This window comes from Leguminivora glycinivorella, chromosome 10 (assembly GCF_023078275.1).
Source record: "Leguminivora glycinivorella isolate SPB_JAAS2020 chromosome 10, LegGlyc_1.1, whole genome shotgun sequence".
Lineage (NCBI taxonomy): Eukaryota > Metazoa > Arthropoda > Insecta > Lepidoptera > Tortricidae > Leguminivora > Leguminivora glycinivorella.
Genome location: NC_062980.1, coordinates 5,220,479 through 5,240,304, shown reverse-complemented (window position 1 = coordinate 5,240,304; position 19,826 = coordinate 5,220,479). Strand labels below are relative to the sequence as shown.

The following is a 19,826-nucleotide window of genomic DNA, read 5'->3' as shown; positions in this document are numbered from 1 at the left end:
CCCAGTTGGGCTCTGCTCTAGATTCGAGCGAGACGATATCCGCTGTGCTGTGCCCTACCACACAAAGCGGAATATTATGATGCGGGTATTTTATGATTTATGTAAATAATATATTTACAGACATGAAAATGTCTGTCAAAGTAGGCATTCAAATTTATTGGATTTTTTACTCATTTTAACTTAATTTTTGTATGAAATTTTGCTAAGAATTTGTTCATTATCCTTTTGAATGTAGTGTATACCTACACTTCTAAAGTTTATGTTTAACAGAAAATCATAAGACATATTTTCATTTTTATAATGGTTTTCATGAAGAAAGCGATGCAACTGTGTTGGGGAACTTTTACGGGATAAACAAATATCCGCGGCCTGAGGGGTGAATAGGATCAATAATGGGGGGAAACGGGTCGCTAAGGGGGTGAATAGGTTTACGAAGGGGGTGATTAGGGTCGGAAGAGGGGTGAATTGGGATGTGTAGTCAATGGTTGTCAAATTGTATAAAAGATATATAACTTACCTAAAGTGATGTTTTTATGAATGACCTCTCTGTATATGGACGCAATTTATACGTCAATGTACTGCTTCGTAGTTAGACTAGATACAATAAATTAACATTTAGAAATGTTAATCACACTTTTGTCAACCACAAGTCAACGTTTCTACTTAAGTCCACAAAAATCACCCATGGTTGCTATAATATAAACGGATTACTTTAAAATAAAAATCATAAGTATGAAACTATACATCTAGGGAAGAAATAAAATTATTTTATTGAATAATTTTTGATTTGTTATTTTCAAGTTTATATAAATTCTCAATTCGCTCAAAGGTTGGAAGAGATCCCTTATAGGTATAAGTTCGCCTTTGTACACCATAACTACATATACTGTATTTTTATGTCCTAACTTGTCTTATGTACAATAAAGTGTTCACATACATACAAACATAAATTGAAATAGATATCATACACGAAAGAAAAAACGACAAGGCCCACTGGTGGCCGAGCCGGGAATCGAACCCGGGTCTTCAGCTTACGCAGCTAACGTTATTACCACTAGGCCACCCGCCCGCCGTGTGGTACCCGACGAAATTTCTCTAGTGTATGTTATCTCTGATAGGCACATTTTGACCACCTCGTATATGAATCTTTAAGGCCCTTTTGCACCAACCACTTAACTCAGGGTTAGTGAGCTGTCAACTGTCAAATTCCATGTAAAATGGTGGGTTAACCCTCAGGTTAACCCTCCATATTCGTTGGTGCAAGTGGCACTTAGAGGATTAGGGTATAGCGAGAGAGATGGCGGGTTCGATTCCCGGCTCAGCCACCAGGAGGCCTTGTCGTTCTTACTTTCGTGCGTGATATTTATTTCAATGCATAAGTATGAAAACGGTTATGACTTTATTTTCAAGTAAGTAATTTTTGCTGATAAACTTTTTTTTCGGCATTCAATTTTGTAAGGTATGCTCCCAGCCGAAGATCAGCGCTGATGAAGAGGCACCAAAGAAAACACGTCCGTTCCATACAAGATTTATTAGCAGAGAGCGAAAATATAACCTACCCACAATCAATCGGCGCCTAATTACTAAACTACCCACATTTGTCACAAAATTATTTCAAAAATACTTAAGTCATTATCAGTTTGCCGTTAATATTTGTGGGATATTAAATTGGACCAGGAGTGATATTTAAAAAAAACTATACATTTATAACCTTTTGAATTTTGGAATTCGGTTAAAAAATCCGGCCAAATGAGAATCTATTTTCGCACAATTGTAAAACTAAATTATCTTTACTAGTTACCTCCAAAATACTAAATGAAATGACATCTATTGCGACTTAAGTAGTTTGCATAAATTAGTAACCCAATTCACCTAGAGATGGCGCTGTACTTTGGGCTACTTAGTACATCGTTTTCTGAAGATTTTGGATTCATGGGGTCGGAACGGGTATGAACTAACTTAATTTGTGGTGAATAGGGCCAAAACCGACTTTTGATCGTCGATAGCAGTTTTTTTATATGTGCCATGCTAATTTTTTACACAAAAAATCTTCCAGCGGTGTGAACTTCGGGTTGTCTTTGAAAATATGTCGTTTTATTTAGTAATTTTCGCTCACCCTAACGTTGGGGTGAATAGGGTCGGGAAGGGGGTGAATAGAGAAAAGTGCTAGGGTTGATTTTTTTGGATTACGAACAAAACCTGACCTGTCACGAGCATATTATATTTATTTTATCAAAAAATAAGGAACTAATATGTTATGAGTAGTCGGTAATGTATTAATAAAATAAATTTATCGAAATCTAGACATATGATAACCCTAAACCAACCTTTATAGTTATATGGTGCTCTGACGCAGTGAACAAGTAAGTATGGTCGTGGGCAGTGCGGATAACGTGTCAAAATATAAGCATAGTTTGTTGCTATTTTTCATGTTTAAATAACTTCTTAACTAACGTAGTGGGTATTAAAGTAAAAGGTTCTCAGTGAATATTAGCTTACCAGACATGTGTTTAGCTATACCATTGTATTAAGTGTTGTATCATAAAGTCAAACTAGGCATTTATTACTAATTATTTACTATGTGGGGTGTCTTTGATCACTTGCATGGGGTAACATTGACCATAATGACACATAGTTGATTATTGTCTGATTATGTCACGGTACTTGTTGAGACTGATAATTTGATCTCTTCTTGTGATAAATATTGAAACAATTGCAAATAAAGGTGGTTTTTCGAAGATGGTAATTTTTATTTTTAATCAAAGTAACCCCAAAATAGCGTTAAAGAGTTGTAATATTTGACTCTGCGAACCGTTTTTTTATCTTTTCTTGAGATAAAATACTTTTGTAAGGGATTACATTCGATTACCATTAAAAAAATACATAGGGTATCAAAGTAACCCCAATGTCAGTTTATGTTTGATAACATCGTTTTTTTTTGCGTACATTATTTTGTTACCTTTCTAGATTTTTAGCAGGAAAAGACTAAAAAAGTTGATGGTCCCATTTTTTTCTTTCTTTGTTACGTTACATTGACCAATTATGGAATTTATACTTCTCGAACTTCTACATTTACATACATACATACATACATACAATCACGCCTGTATCCCATGAAGGGGTAGGCAGAGCACCTGAAACTACTCGTGGGTATTTTTACCCATTAAATGTAGAAGCTAGAGAAGTTTAAATTCCCAAATTGGTCAATGTAACCCCAGTTTACGGCAGACACCGTGAACCTTTTCTAATAATTCTCTTTTTATTTGAAAGAAAAATCGTTACGATACTAAAATATGCAATCTGAGATAAAAATGCTTTTCATATAGTTACAAACTTAGTTCAGAATTTTTTTCTGTAAAACTTTTATAAATTGTTCTACCTATCAAGTTCAAAATAATTTTCCTAGAAAGTCTTAATAAAGTTCTGCTTTTGAGATTTTTTCATATTTGAGAAAACAGCCCTTATTGCCTGAAATACGGCGACATTGATATTTGCTTTTTCGTATTTTGATGGTATTTTGACTGCACTGTTGTATTTTTTGCCATGCTAATTTGAACCTTATCTCGGAGCGATGTTTTTTAATTTTCAGTCACGTCACAGATGTTTATGACATAACATCTAGGTATTTAGCCATTTAAAAGAAACTACAAGTGGCTTTACAGACGTGGCGACTGCAACTGGTACGGGGCCTAAGCCATAATTTAAAATTATATTGTGATTTTTATATGTATTTGTGTTTTATTTAATGCTAAGTATGAGTTTCAACATTTTCAACTCAAGAAACTGAAATTAAGAGAAGAGACTAGGAAATTGGGTAAGATCAAGAGTCTGATGCAGATAGCGATGGCGGTATTGGATATGATAAGATATGCGTCGATATTCCCTGTCTTCCTTTGGGTCTCTGACTTGACTGCTGCTAGCTGTACTCTACTCATTAGGTTTTTATTTTATACACATGCTTTATTTTTGTATAAACTAAATGATAAAAAAACCTAACGACCAAAAAGAATAAAGAAAATATCTGATAGTCTTTAATACAACCCGCATATACGTAATGCACAGCTCAGGCCTCTGAAGACCTGCAGGGCAATCATGGTCGCGCGATAAATGATAAAACATCGGGCCGTCCCTATCGCACTTACAAATAAAGCGATAGGGCTGATGTTTTATCATTTAGCACGCGACCATAATTGTTTTCCTGGAGGTATCGGCCTTCACACACGTCTTTGAAAAATGTTTGCGGGGATAGGCGGGCTGACGATTTTTAATCTAAGTATAGAAAAGTAACGCAAAATGAAGTGCAAAGTAATTTGAAATACACCTAGGTAAACAATCAACTGAGTAAGGAACGTTATCTACATATTTAGGTAAATTAAAGTCACATGAGACATGGACAGAGAAGGAAAGCTAGATGACGCGTATTTTTTCTCTGTCTTCTTGTATGCTACCTTTTTTACAGTTTTAATTTCTCAAAGGAGGTCAGTAGTTGACTACAAACTCAAAATAACACTCTTGAAAAAAATTAAGGGTCACTGACCTTTCACAGTAAATTGAGGTAGTGTGAGTGAAGGGTGTTTGTGTGTGTAATGGGGTAATTTGACAGATTCTGAAAATTCTCCCTGCTCTACCCCCTCTTAAGTGTAACCTTGGTTTGTAGCATTAGCAAAGGGAATCCCAAAAATACTTGCATTACTAAACGAATATTTTCAAAAATAAACGTACATAACTTCACTCTTAGTCTTAATCACTATGACTGGAATAAATTGTTAGCTAAATGGCATTTACCTTGTCAACAACTTGAGGCAATCATAAATGTAATTAAGAGCCCGTCACGATGGGTAAAAATTCAGTATCTGTCAAATTACCCCATTTACACACACTAACGCACGTCACACTCACCAACATACTTTTCGCACACTACCGCAATTTACTGGAAGAGGTCAGTGACCTAAGTGAGAGGAACTTAAGACAGGTCTATAGTTTCACTGAAGATCAGTTGTAACGTTAAAATCCCATCAAAACCAAAAAAGGGAAATATGAGCCAAGTTCAATATTATATATGCCTTGGTTGTTGGCGTCAACGACAAAAGCAGTGAGATCTAAACGGGTGCCAAGTTCAATGGCAGTCCTCAAAATGTTTTATGACAATTGATGACATAAAATATCATTTCTTATAACTTTTATAATAGAATAATATAATTAATTTATTCGTTAACACACACACAAAATAAACGTTACAAATAATAAGACATAAACAAGAAGGAGATCCAACGAAATGGTCTAATCTTCCGATCAGACCATCCGGTGAAACAATCACGACAGGCACATAATATGTATGTCACAAATATCAATATAAGAGCCAAATTTAAGACGTTTATGTGAAATAGTTTTTGTTGTGGGGACGCCCATAGAGGCTCCAAATAGTTCGTGTAATATTATACACACGATGTTGTCTGCCAGTTCGGTTACTTGAACTTGGCTTGACGCGCTGCCGCGTGTTTAGATTGCGGACAGTGTCAATTTAGTGTTACCATCTCACACGAATTGACTTCGATTATTTTTCAAAATAAATTTGTGCAAACACCATATAAAGTCAAAACAACTCTGGTGTAAAAAACAGTGCTTCGTTTATTCTAATTATAAATGGTTAAACCCTTTTCCGAATGAATTAAAATAATTCACTGTTCCTGATCGGTTTAGCCATTATAACATCCGTTATAAATGCACTGAGACAAAGGTTGAGGTTATGTATGAACAGAGGTTGACAGTCAGTTTACATGTAAAATTGTTACCATATATAGAATTCTTCATTAAAATAATAATTTTCAAAATTTAGTTAAAGTTGTCTGAATCTAAGGTTACGTGCCCCGTGTGCAAACACCATTTAAAAATTATATTGAATGTAAGAAGGTAAGTCATACAGAACAATTTTGTGATATGATAATATATTATTACAATTAATAATTTCGCCATTTACGTAAATAATCGTTTATAGAATATAATTATAATGATTAGTTCTGTTAGTTTTTTCATACGCCACACTGAATGTCTCTTCGCGAAAGAGAATGTTACACACACTGACACACTAAATAATGTGACCAGTATAATAAAAATAAAGTCCAACGAGTTAAAATTAATTTTAAAACTCTTTCATTTTAATAAAGTTTAGAAGACAAAAAATACCTATATTTCTTATCATTGTATTAAAGTTACATATATTTTTTTATTTCTCAACAATAATAAGTAGTAAACAACACAAAAAAAAAACGATTTTAAACTGAGACTCTTTTTAGACGTGACGATATTTATTTACCTTATTACTTTTGAATACATTCATAGCACTGGCAATCTTTTTGTATCCGTATATGATTTCCAGTGTCAAAAACAAATGTCATTGGAGCAAATTTGGCGACACGTCCGCTCCGAACGAGCCCGATCGGGCGTCTGACTCAATAGAATCTGTTCGCAGTTTTGACGTTTGTATGGAAAATTTACGAAAGTTTATATTCAACATTGATTTTATTCGTTCTCTTTGTAAGGAAAAATATGAAAAGGTAATAATTCTGTAGTCCAGTTATCTAGCTTATAAAATAACATTATTTTAAAACTAAAACACGGTCGTACATATTCAAATTAATGAAGATGCCGACAGGGGCCGACCGCATTTTAGTTACAACTTTAAGTAAGTATGTATCTAAAATTGGAAGTGTTTCCTGATTTGTATTACACACTATTTTGCATACACATACTTAAAGTTTATAATTATCAAGAAAGCCTTTTGTTTGCCTAAAAGGTTTTCGAAGTAATTGCCATTTTATTCGAAGTATTTTTAGACAAATATTGATGTCGTTTAACTTCCATTTACTGTATTTTAGTAGCATGATAACACACATGTAAACTACTGAATTTTTAGTTTAGGATATAAGTAATGCGACAGCATCAATTTTAGCAGCCTAAAGTATACAAAATTGAGCTCAGCTCACTCAGACTAATAGTGCTTACCTATTTGCGGGTTTTCTTAAACTAGCGTCAGGAAAAAAATCATAATTAATTCAGGGAGTAACTTTTCCTTGATGTTAACTACTGATTTTGTAGATAAGAATACGCGCTGTTTAAAACAAGTGCTTTTCTTATCAATAAGTATATACTGAAACTAAAACCGGACGTAGAAAACTACCAATTTTACGATTTTCTACTTTTTGATATTGACGGCCTCTTAAACTTAAAAAATGCCCTGTCAGAAAACCTGTAAATGTGTGGGTCAATGATAACGTTCGCCAATTGCGCCAACAAATACGTTCTTCTAAAATAAAGATATCTAGAGGTTCGGTAGGCCCTGAGTCATTCTCGAACTTGCTACACCTCGAGGCGCGCTTTGCATGTGCTATAAAAAAAACGAGAAGTCAGTATATAAACAATGTTATTGCGAATACGGACGACATGTGTCGTGGTGTGTGGCGTGTTGTGACGTCGGAAACATGTCGCAACAGCAACACGGGGAGCACCGCGCTCGATGTACTCGTGAGCCGGGCACCTGGAGACTGCCCCGCCGCGCGCGCCGCCGCCACCGCCGATCAGCTGAACCGGTATTACGTAACGGCTACTGATAACAGCGCCGGCCCATCTGTTGTCATTGCGCTATGAGTAGGGTCTAGTGCTATTTGGCTGCGGTCTTCTGTAAGGCGGAGGTAATACTTCCCCAGTTGGGCTCTGCTTTAGATTCGAGCGAGATGATGATGATGATGATGATTTCTTTGTTCTTATTTACTGGCAGACTTGTTTGACAGAGTATAAGTACAAATTAAGTCCAATTCAGCCATTTGATGGCCCCGTCACGAAGGGTGACCAATGACAATCATTGACGTTAACTTTTTTATTTTTTATTTCAGGTGCTGAATTAGAAATCGCAATCACGCAGCTCGAAACTAGGAATAAAGTTATTACCGAGGTAAAATTCCCGAATTCCTTTAGAGTCCGCTTTGACAACTAATCCCAAGATTTGGCGTAGGCACTAGTTTTACGAAAGCGACTGCCATCTGACCTTACAACCCGAAGGGTAAACTAGACCTTATTGGAATTAGTCCGATTTCCTCACGATGTTTAATTTCCTTCACCGAAAAGCGACTGGCCAATATCAAATGATATTTCGCACATAAATTCCGAAAAACTCATTGGTGCGAGCCGGGGTTCGAACCCGCGACATCCGGAACGAAAGTCGCACGCGCTAGGCTGTCAGCGCTACTGTTTAGAATATCCCATCTTTATTGTAGAAAAATAGTCAACTGGAAGCTTCGGCCGAAAGGAAAAAAAATTCCAATACGACCTGTATTGGAATTAGTCCGGTTTCCTCACGATGTTTTCCTTCACCGAAAAGCGACTGGCAAATATCATTTCGCACATAAGTTCCGAAAAAGCCGAAGCCGGGGTTCGAACCCGTGACCTTCAGATCGAAAGTCGCACGCTCTTACCGCTAGGCCAATAGCGCTTTTTAACCTAGGTACATTCTGAAGTATTCGAAGCTAAATGAGGAGGCACACTGACATTTTATCCCACCAGGCGGCGCCTGTGCAAGTGTCTAGGCATATCACTGTCATTCATATGTGAGAGAGAGAAAAACATATCATCTTCTCGCTCTCACGTATGTAATTTTTTATCTGTGCAATGCAAGTGCAATACTACCAGTACCTTTGAGTGTGCTTCCTCATTATGCAGAGATTTTGATAGTTTAATCCGTCACTGTTCTATCAAAATTACACAGCAGCGTTAGCTGAGCCTGAGTTCAAGTGCCTGTTATTTAGAATCATCATCCTCCTTGCGTTATCCCGGCATTTGCCACGGCTCATGGGAGCCTGGGGTCCGCTTTGACAACTAATCCCAAGATTTGGCGTATTCACTAGTTTTTACGGAAGCGACTGCCATCTGACCTTCCAACCCGAAGGGTAAATTAGACCTTATTGAAATTAGTCCGGTTTCCTCACGATGTTTTCCTTCACCGAAAAGCGACTGGCCAATATCAAATGATATTTCGCACATAAATTCCGAAAAACTCATTGGTGCGAGCCGGGGTTCGAACCCGCGACCTCCGGAACGAAAGTCGCACGTACTTACCGCTAGGCTGTCAGCGCTTCTGTTATTTAGAATATCCCATCTTTATTGTAGAAAAATAGTCAACTGGAAGCTTCGGCCGAACACATTCGCACGTGCTGCGAGCAAGTGTGGGAGCAGCGCGTCGAAACATTAAAGAAAGAGATGGAAGTTATGAAGAAAACGCACGAGGAACAGATGCACCAGTTATATGCCAAGTACGTTTCATATCACAAGTACCCATAGTATAACCCCTCTTTGCGATATTTAATCTTCGGCTGGAAATGCTGGAATATAAAAGTTACAATTTATGAAATTAATTTTGTGAGCGAATTTATTAAAACACCCCACTTTGTCGGTTGCTAATAAGGCCGCATAAAAAGGTACAAGCAAATCTCGTCTTTATGGTTAGTGACAAAGTGAGACGTTTTACTAAGTGTATCACATTTCTAAAACGCTGGTAATGCATTTGTTTCTGATTCAGTAATTGTACCTCATGGCACCTTGCGTACTTTTAATTATACAACGTGTTTCCAGTATCACTCAAAACCTCAGACACCCCAACTGATTTTTATTTTTTTAAACTCATCTAGAGTAGGTATTCGTATTTAAATCTGATGTTTACTTTTTTTTAAATTGAATTTTTAATTTTCTGTACATCTCTACTCGACTTTTAACTCTACGCTCAATAAAATAATTGGTAACAGTAGTTAGCAATCATAAACCTTAAAACTATTTATTTGTGTACGTTACTGCAACGACATAAGGTTGACCAATAGACAGCTAAGATGTCACTCTAAAACACTTTAAAGCTTTGTCACAGTAAACTTCAAATTGGACAGGTAATCGCGGTAAGCAAATTTCAACCCAACATTAAAAATGACAAGGTTGTAATTAGGATACGAGTTCAATTTGTTATGACTTATGATAAACACACAGATCAATACAACAAGATGGCCCTTACAGGGCGACTCGCGGTCACCAAGCATACGACAAATCAGGTTTATAAAAGTTTGAACGCGTGCGACACCGATCAGTAGCGCCCAAGTATACGACCCGCTAACAGTGTCCGTGTCCGCTCGGGAAAAAATCTTAAATAATCAATTTTGGTTGCAAACAATGGTCTCTTACAGCATAAAGTGGTGTGGCAAGTCTTCTAATACTTCTACATGTAAAAAAGATGGAACAACATTCCACAGTTAAGTCAAATTAATTATTTTGTTGAATATTGTTTATTGTCCGCGGAGTTCATTTATACTGGTCAATATGGTTGTGCTGAGCGGCGCCGAGGCGCGTCCATCCCTCTTTACCGAGTTAACAATGTGATATGCTATCCCTTTCACGTAAACGACTAGGCATGGGGCCATGTTAGTTTATGTCTGTTGCGGGAACTTCGTACTGCCGTTCGTACCATGTGCTACCATTTTATGAAATATAAAAGAAAGCAGATTTGTAATAGTGAATAATTATCTAGAATCTGTAGAGTCTGTAGTGGTATTTAGTTCATTGATTAGTTTAGAATATTTAGTTGGTTATTTAACTTAGTAAACGTAAGTAAAAATGCACAGTTTAGTTATTAGTTACTAGAATGATTTTTATTGAGATGCTATCACAATTATCATCCTCCTTGCGTTATCCCGGCATCGGCATTCGCCACGGCTCATGGGAGCCTGGGGTCCGCTTTGGAAACTACTACGAAGATTTGGCGTAGGCACTAGTTTTATGAAAGCGACTGCCATCTGACCTTCCAACCCGAAGGGTAACTAGGCCTTATTATAATTTAATTATAATATTATAATTTGTTGCAAAACAAATTCACCACAGTACTGGTACCGGTACCATTGTCTATAATAGACATGTCCCATTCCCATCCCTACTGCTAATCATAAAGGCGCGCCATTATTTGAAACGACCAATGGCAGCACCGTGCGCGCCCGCCTCACCCCGCAAGGATTGGTGATTTGCGTCTTGAACAATATCGCTTGCATTTGGCTTCTAGTGGGGTGTTCTGTGGATAAACATTAAGATTAAACTGACAAACAACGTCAAACTCGTAGCGGAAAAAGTATCGTCCAAGTAACCAGCCAGTATTAATACCCCTAAATACTGAAAAAGGTAAGCAACCTCTAGCAATGCGATATACACAATGTCGCATTACGAATACAATAGAATGGGCACGTAAAAAATAGCTAATAATACAAATTAAACAAAAAATATTACCCCCATCAAGATATAGCTCAATCGATTCTACTCTCGATTCTGAACAAACTGTTTTCAGGTTTTTAGTGTTAAGTGAAACACGGTGTATAGTATAAATCAATTCACAAGAATTGAGCAAATGGAATGGATGAGTCAATGAAAATATCTATGTGTGTAACAGATTAACCAATAACCAATAAAATAGTGGCTCTTGACAGTAACGACTGTATACTGATCAAAGTTTCGGGGGATCGATTTTTGAATTTCGAACCCACGAATTCGCCGTTCGAAAGTGAGTGGAAAACGACGTAATGCTATTTTTGAAAAAGGACTTTCTTGAAAATTTTAGTAATTTTAAAACTAGTTGTAATGACTGTTTTAGTTATACTTCCGTGGTAATGACCACTCGTTTTCGATTCTGTTAGTAGAATTTAAATCGCTAGTAGTGGAGATATTATTGAACGAATTTTACGAAATCGAATGGCCGAGATTAAAAAATCGGCCCCCAGTACCTATACTTTTTAGTGTGCAGCGTATAAGCTATAGTGTGCAGGACAAGTATAAGCTTCAATTGATTGGCATGCACGCCGCACGCTTCGCCCCGTACAACCCCCAATATGAGCGTACACTAGGGCCTTGCACTTAGGCAAGTAAAAGTTTTTTTTTTTTTCAGAGTAAAAGTGGCAGTAGCGCGCAAGGATTCCGCTATCCAGGCGTTGACACGAGAAACTGCCAAGTACCAGGAGAAGGTAGCCATGTTAGAGCAGAAACTGCAGCAACAGCGGAAGGATTTCCTCAAACAAAAGTGAGCTTTATCAATCAGAGTTAATGTTGATTCTAGACAACTAAAATGTACTCTATAAATAAAACCATACTGAAGCGAAATCTGTAAAAGTGGCGTAATTACTCAGAGGACGTAAAAATGACTCTTATAGAGATAACATCATGCCGTTTATTTAAATAGTTGAATATGTCTGACGAATGTTTTACGTCTGTAATGTAATGTTTACATTCTTGCTTGCTCAATTATTTTTGCTCATGAGAGTCATGAGTTTGTCAAAATAAATTATAATAATAGAATGATATTCATATTCATATTCATTTATTTCGTAAATGCACAGATACATAAAAAAAGATAAAGTTGGCGTCTTGACCCTGCCTGCTATTTCTGTAGAAACTTAATCTAAAAAAACAACATGATTTTTAAGATAATATATTATTTTGACTTAGTGTGTATATTTTCGCTTAGGCTTAATTACATTTTTATGATCTCAACACGTGTGATGCCAATTTACACTAGATATAGTATTATTGTTACTTTTATTTTCCGTCTAATTATGTATTTCTATTGGGTAATTTAATTATGTTGACTTTAACCGTCTCTATAAAAGATACGTTGACATAGATATGAATATTTGTTTTCTTAATTTTTTAAGAACAAGAAATTCTCGATAGAACTATTGAGTTCATATTATTTTTTGCTCCTGTGTAAGATGTATCTGAATCTGAACTATTCCGAATATTTATATATATTTGTTACAAGCACATGCCTCCGTAAGTACCTACTATTTGGGCCATTTTTTTCAAAGTTGTCCACCCCACTTTTTTTGTAACATGGGTATTTTTTTACGCGATTAATACTCAGAATCGCGAGGTCTTTCGATCCTGATAGGAGAAAAAAAATGTCCCAAGATTTCCATACATTTTTTCGAAACTTCCATTCCGTTACCGCCATACAAAATGTATGAAAAAATGGTAACGGAATGGGAAAAACCTTGGGACACTTTTTTTCTCCTATTAGAATTGAAAGAGCTCGCGATTATGAACGGAAACCACATAAAAATTTCCAAATCCAAAAAAAAACTTTGAAAAAAATAGCCCATTTGAGTTCGGAGTGTTTAAGGCTGATTATTGTTTTTAGCAAAAGTGTACTACCTTATTGCTTAGTGGTAAGTTTTTATTATTTCTAATTTAACATTGTATATAAACGATGTGATGTGCTTTACCAATAAAATTGTATAATTGAAGCATTTGTATTTTTTATGAAATGAAAGTCAAATAAAGATAAAACGTAATATTTAATAATTTGTATAAAAACAAATACCAACAGGTAAATGCTTAAAGCTTTATATAATACAACAAACGAATACCAAATAGGTAAATTAAAGCTGATTTAACACATTAATAAAAACTTATCCTAGTTCATACAAATGGCCGATAAAAACATCTTAAATGATATTGCTATTTTTATCTCTTCACTGTTTTCTCTAACCCTTTTTCATCGACAAAAAATACTGGACATAGCGTTTCGTATTCCATGTTTACTTTTAATTTTCAAATACTGTCATCGTACACGAATCTATGTTCCGACATACGAACAATTAAGGGTAGGGTCCTTACCCCCTTGCACTTTAGACTTTTCTTCACAAATGGGACGCGTATACCGATGGATATGCTGATACAAGTATAGACGGTTGATCACCAAGGCCGCCACATTTCTGTAGACGTCCCCTGCCCCGGAGACTTTGAACTGGTGTCCGCTTCCTTCTGGGCCTTCTCCTGATTCACACTAGACTGCGCCAAAGACTCCGCTGTATGCGTGATCACAGAACTGACTGGTCTCTCAAAAGACGGCCTTTCTACCACACTAGGTATGCTATCAGGCAATGTTAACTTTATAGGGTAGATCGGTGGCGCTCGCTTCTCAGGCGTTGTCAAGTCATAAAGTTTCTCAATAGGTTTTTCTACCGGTTCTATTCTTAAGACTTTTAATGGCGGTCCACTAGTTTCCGTCACAGATCTTTTTAACTTCTGTCTTATTGAGTAGTCCACAGCTCGCTTCGGTGACGCGTCGATTCCTATCTTATAGTTTTCGACATCTATAACTATCGATAAAGGCTCCATGTACTTCTTGTTTCTTAAAGCCTCCTGCTTTAAAGTTTCTGGGGAAATTGTGGTTGAAGAAACTGTTGCTTTTTGAGTTTCGGGGCTGCTGTCTTGGTCGGAAGCTGATCTGCTGGGTGGTGTTGGGAAGGGGAATTTTTGTACTGGTCGCGGTGGGGTTTCGAGTTCAGTGGAGGAATCGCAGGCTGAGTCGCATGAGAGGGGGCTTAACGGTGGGCTTGTCGGTCGGGTAGCTCGGACGCAGTGGAAAGCGCTAGGTCTTTCGTCGTCTAGTCTTAAAGGGTCGGGGACTAAAGCTGGGTAGTCTTTAGGTTTGTGTAGGCGTTCTATTCCGTTTATGCACGAGGTGAGATGGTTTCCCAGTCTGTGTCTAAGTCCTGTAGGGACACTGGCAAGCCTGGAGAGGTACCGCCGGACTTCGACGGCGCAGTCTCCGAAGCCGGCTCGGAATCGGTGCAGCACGGCGGGGTCGGCGGCGATGGCGGCGGCGAGCTGCTGCCGCTGGAGCGTCTGCAGGTGCTTGACGGTCAGCTCGAGGATGTCCGCCTTCTCCAGCTTCGAGTGCCGGGCGGGCTGGAAAAAGGAAGGTTCATTTTTGAGCTTAGGAATAGAATGATTAAACTAACTGAAAGGTCTACTATAAGTATTTTAGGACCATTGATGGTTACTCAGTAGGATCAGGCAGGCAGGCATGGTCGCGCGATAAATGATAAAATGTCTGGCCGTCCCTATCGCACTATTTGTAAATGCGATAGGGACAGCCCGATGTTTTATAGTTTATCGTGCGACCATGCTATCGCTGCAGGCTTCCATAGAAATATATGTTATAATCATGGCATATTTCTTTTTAACGAGTCTATAACGGCGAAAGCCAGCGGGCGTAGCACACTAGTTGGATAAACGTTATCGCATCGGTGCGTCCCTATCGCACTTACAAATAGTGCGTAAAGGACGGCCTGAAGTTATATCATTTACCAGGCAATCTGCACCAAGTAGGTGTATTTATCACTGACGTTCTGACTGAGCTTAAACCTTTGAATTCTTTGGTACTTAATGTACTTATAGGCAGGCGGATAATATTAAGTAAGTAGGGGTAACTTACGTCTTTGTCAGGATCCATGAGTAAGTCTTTGAGCTCGTTGAGGCAGTTGTTGATGCGCGCGCGCCGCTTCTTCTCCATGATCGGCTTGTTGGTCTGCAACGATGGAGATGAGACAGAGCATAAGCACAGTATAATAAAGAGTACTATCGTACAGATGGCCACTCCCGCTCCCCGCTGAAAGTGCCGCCCACCCCCTCTCGGTTACCTCACAGTTACCGCCTGTCAAAAACGCGAACAGTCGACCTGTCATATTTCACTCAGACAAGCATAGTGCATACCTATGCGGGTTGACCTATGTACACGAGCTTAGACAGTGTGCTAGGAACAGTAGGAACACGCCTCTTTCATGTATTTGATCGCCAGATGTCCGAGGTGTGGCATTAAGTTAGGTACCCACATTGTCACACCTACTTTTTATTTATAACTTTATTGCACAACCAAAGATACATGTAGAAATGGCGGACTTAATGCCAAAAGGCACCAAATTTAACACACAGGTATGTGCATTTGTACAAATTGTCGGTTTCCAATGTGGGTAAAGTTTGTAGAAAAATACAACGTAGTACATTTAAACCAGTGTTTTTAGAAAAGTTCCGGAAAGTTCGCGAGTAGATAATAATAATGTACCTATAATAATCAGTGATCGGAACTATGGGAGTAAAACTTTAACAAAACTAGGGAATGCAGCTAGAACCGAAAACCGAGTATCGGTTTTTTTTCGGTGAAACTCGAAACCGATTCGAATTTCGGTTTATAACCGAGTTTTTGTTACCTTCAGGTAAATTGTTAAATAAAACAGATTTTTCGCTTATATTGTGTTTTTATGGACTTTATAAACACAGTATATAAATAAAAATCTCATAGGACGATTTGTTGACTGCTGAGACCAGTTTTTGTTAGGAATTGGTGAAGATTATTGCTTTGAAAAGTATATCTGAAGTTCAATCGACATGAACAATTTAAGAATGTAACGTAAGTGATGTTACATATTTTTTTATGTTAGACGCAGCATATTCCGATGTAAAATGGTATGAAAAGACACTATTTTCAACTCTCTGAGAACGAATCTCATCTATAATTTTATTGAAATGATGAAAGTAATCGTTTTTAACCCCCGACGCAAAAACGACGGGGTGTTATAAGTTTGATGTGTCTGTCTGTCTGTCTGTCTGTCTGTTTGTCTGTCTGTGTGTGTCTGTCTGTGGCACCGTAGCTCCCGAACGGGTGAACCGATTTCGATTTAGGTTTTTTTGTTTGAAAGCTGAGTTAGTCGGGAGTGTTCTTAGCCATGTTTCATGAAAATCGGTCCACTATGTCGCGGTCGGGGGATTTTTTCAAAATTTTAATTTTGTGGTTAGGTTATGGCATCTTTTGTGTCCTGGTGAGTTCTTTCATTTTTAACCGATTTCCAAATATCAATGGAGGAGTAAAATGAAATAAATATACTATAAAAAGAAAAAAAATACCAAGGCCTCCAAGTGTCCAAAGCTGAGATCAATGGAGGAGGTTATCAGTTCATCTGTATTTTTTTTAAATATTTGTTATGCGATATCTCCCTCAACTCTGAACCGATTTTTTTTTATCGAATGTATATACAGTTTGGTCCTATTTTTATCAAGTGGTGTCCAGTTCTGATGATGGGATCCTGGAGAATTCAAGGAAACTCTTCAAATCTTAAAGGTAAACTGATTTTCGTTTGCTAAGAACGTTGGGGTTTTAAGTCACATTCTGGTCAAGCTCGTGTTTTGGTGGCGGGCTCCATTAAGAATCAAGGGAACTCTTCAAATCTGAACGGCACACCAATAGTGACTTTTGTATCTTTATCAGAAAAGGAATAACATTAAAAAGAATGGCATTTGATGAAGTGGAATCGCTGATGATGATCAGAAAGAAACTCTTAAAGACCCATGGCATATGATAGTTGATTTGATTTCTTCGTTATGTTTGTTAAGCATGTTGGATTTTCAAGACGTAATTTTGTCAAGCTCGAGTTCTAATAATGGGATTCATGAGGAATCCAGGGAACTCCATAAACCTTAACGGTATATGTGTATTGTCTTTTGTATTTTTAATAAATAAAACAGTCACTTTTGATGAAGTGGAAAAGATAAGCTCCTTCAAAACTTTTTTATATGATTGTTAAGCAAGTTACCCGATTGGCTCCGACCTGAACTTGAACCCAGACCCGACACCGCATCCGCAAAACTTTACTTTTAGTTAATTTTACCTACAGTGTCTCCGCAAAAGAAAAAAAAGCCCCGAAATTTCTTCTTTCATCCTACAATTGCGTGAAAATAGCATAATATTATGTTACAATTACAAATCTCTTGAACACCGTTTAGTTGCCTTTTATAAAATATCAGATATTTGACGTATTAGGTGAATCTTGAACAACTAAGTACCTACTACAAAAACAAAATGTTCGTTAGAAGTTCAAAAAGCGCTGGTGGCCTTGTGGTAAGAGAGTGCGAACGCGAACCCCGGTTCGTACCAATGAGTTCATATGTGCGAAATGTCATTTGATATTTACCAGTCGCTTCTCGATGAATTAAAACATCACGAGGAAACCGGAATAATTCCAATAGGATCCTTCCGGTTGGAAGGTGAGACGGCAAAGGCTTTCATGAGGCTAGTGCATGTGCCAAATCTTGGGATTAGTTGTCAAAGCGGACCTCAGGCTTCAATGAATGCCGCGGCAAATACCGGGATAATGCAAGGAGGACGATGATGGTTGTTAGATGTTCAAATAACAATTACCTACAAGTAATTTGAAAAAGTAAAGTGATTACTGTAATTTGAAATATTTGAACAAGTAAAGTAATCTACATTGGCTTTACGTCAGTTTCTAGGTAAGAATTTGCATCTTAACTAATGTATTTAGTATTTTTATAAAAAAATCCTTCAACGAAAAAACTCGAGTTTAACTCGGTTGAAAATCGAGTTTCAAATCGGTGAAAACCGGACGGTTTTAACCGAAACTCGGTTTTTTCACTACTCGGTTGCATTCCCTAAACAAAACCTTAGAGCTGACATAAATTTAACCATAAAATAAAACTAAGATTATTATTTTCAGATCAGTGTTAAATTTGATTCTATACCTAAATCCAAGATTTCTAATACATTACTACAAGGATAAGTGTTCGGATTGTCACAAACAATAGCAAGCTAATACTTCCCTTTCTTAAATTGAAAAAATGCCAAAAACAGGGAATTTTCATAAAAATAAATCTTTTTAATAAATTGCGCACAAATGTCACAGATTTACCTTTTAATTTATTTAAAAACAGTAAAAAAATTTTTCCAAAACCATGCCTTCTATTCGATAAATGAATACTTATCATTGAATAATAATGTAATTGACGAAATTTGTAAATAGATTATTATTTATTATGATTAATACTAAGCTTACTTACTTACATAGTAAAATGTTATAAAATATTGTAAAATGCTGACTTACCATGTAATGATCATATTACATTATGGTTAATAAATGAAATGAAATGAAATGATATTTTCATGGCTGTAAGTACTCTAAAATATCCACTTAGCAAGTTGAAACATTGAAAAATTTATTTAAATAACACAGTGTGTAAGTTTTGTTAAAGTTTTGCTCCCTTAGTTCTGATCACTGGTAATAATGTGCATGTAATGTGTATGTGTGTCATAATATGTGTAGATATGTGTGTATGTTCACATTTCACAGTGTAGTAGGTACCTAAATAATAATTACCTAAGACACTCGGCAAAACAGTGTGATATTTTTAGAATATAACTATAGATTAACTGTGTACTGTCGCCGAACTGTTTTGATACTTGTCTTAATATTTGCTTCACACATAGGTGGATCTTATTAGAGTATAGATATACCAATTCACTATTTCACTTCATCTTTAATAGGTAGGTATATCACAGCTTTTTCACTACGCAATTAACACACACAAATTTAGTGTAAGTACCTAAGTTGCCTACTTATTTATTGCGTAATAAATAAAATAAGTACTTATTTTTAACACTTTCATAGTCACTAATTCAATAATTTATTACATATAGAAATATGTATCATCATCACTTTAATATGCTCTGCCTACCCCTTTTGGGAATATAGGCGTGAGTTTATGTATGTATAATCACTTTAAAACACTTAGTCACAAATAATCACCTTTCGCAATTCCGCCTTGGACATTTGCTGTTCAGCAAAACCATTTTGAGAATCATCGTCTTCACTGCAAGGCATTTTTCACTATAACCAGTCTTCTATACACAACACCAGTCGTCTATACTAGACTGGCACACACTATCAGTCGTCCAGACACGACCGCTCTGGACGGCACTCATACGCCGAATGACAATAAATGAACGAACGTAACGTATTAAATTGGTCTTCCTGTATGATCCCGGTTGTAAAATGAAAGGAGCAAACTCTAGCTGCGTCGCTCTAATTAAGGGTGGGTTACGGTGGGAACTGTATGGGAATGTGTTGTTTTGGTGCTCTCTCGCTCTTTGGGTAACCTGTTGAGTGTGGCGTAGTGGTGGCGAG

General features: G+C 37.0%; 2 protein-coding genes across 2 annotated transcripts in view; one reads left to right on the top strand and one right to left on the bottom strand.

Moving 5' to 3' along the window:
• LOC125230032 (centrosomal protein of 131 kDa-like) overlaps positions 1-12,362 on the top strand; it is a 44,535-nt gene extending 32,173 nt beyond the window's left edge. The window contains exons 14-16 of the mRNA XM_048134964.1: positions 7,890-7,948; positions 9,160-9,302; positions 11,957-12,362. Coding sequence (XP_047990921.1) covers positions 7,890-7,948; positions 9,160-9,302; positions 11,957-12,092 — 338 coding nt within the window. The 3' untranslated portion in view covers positions 12,093-12,362. The remainder of the gene's footprint in view (positions 1-7,889; positions 7,949-9,159; positions 9,303-11,956) is intronic.
• A 1,074-nt stretch (positions 12,363-13,436) lies between these two features.
• On the bottom strand, positions 13,437-19,612 carry LOC125230522 (protein deadpan-like). Its single transcript, XM_048135697.1, has 3 exons — positions 19,449-19,612; positions 15,290-15,382; positions 13,437-14,760 (listed from the first exon to the last, which is right to left on the bottom strand). The coding sequence occupies exons 1-3, from the start codon at positions 19,521-19,523 to the stop codon at positions 13,762-13,764; spliced, it is 1,167 nt and encodes a 388-aa protein (XP_047991654.1). The 5' UTR covers positions 19,524-19,612; the 3' UTR covers positions 13,437-13,761.
• Positions 19,613-19,826: the final 214 nt, after the last annotated feature.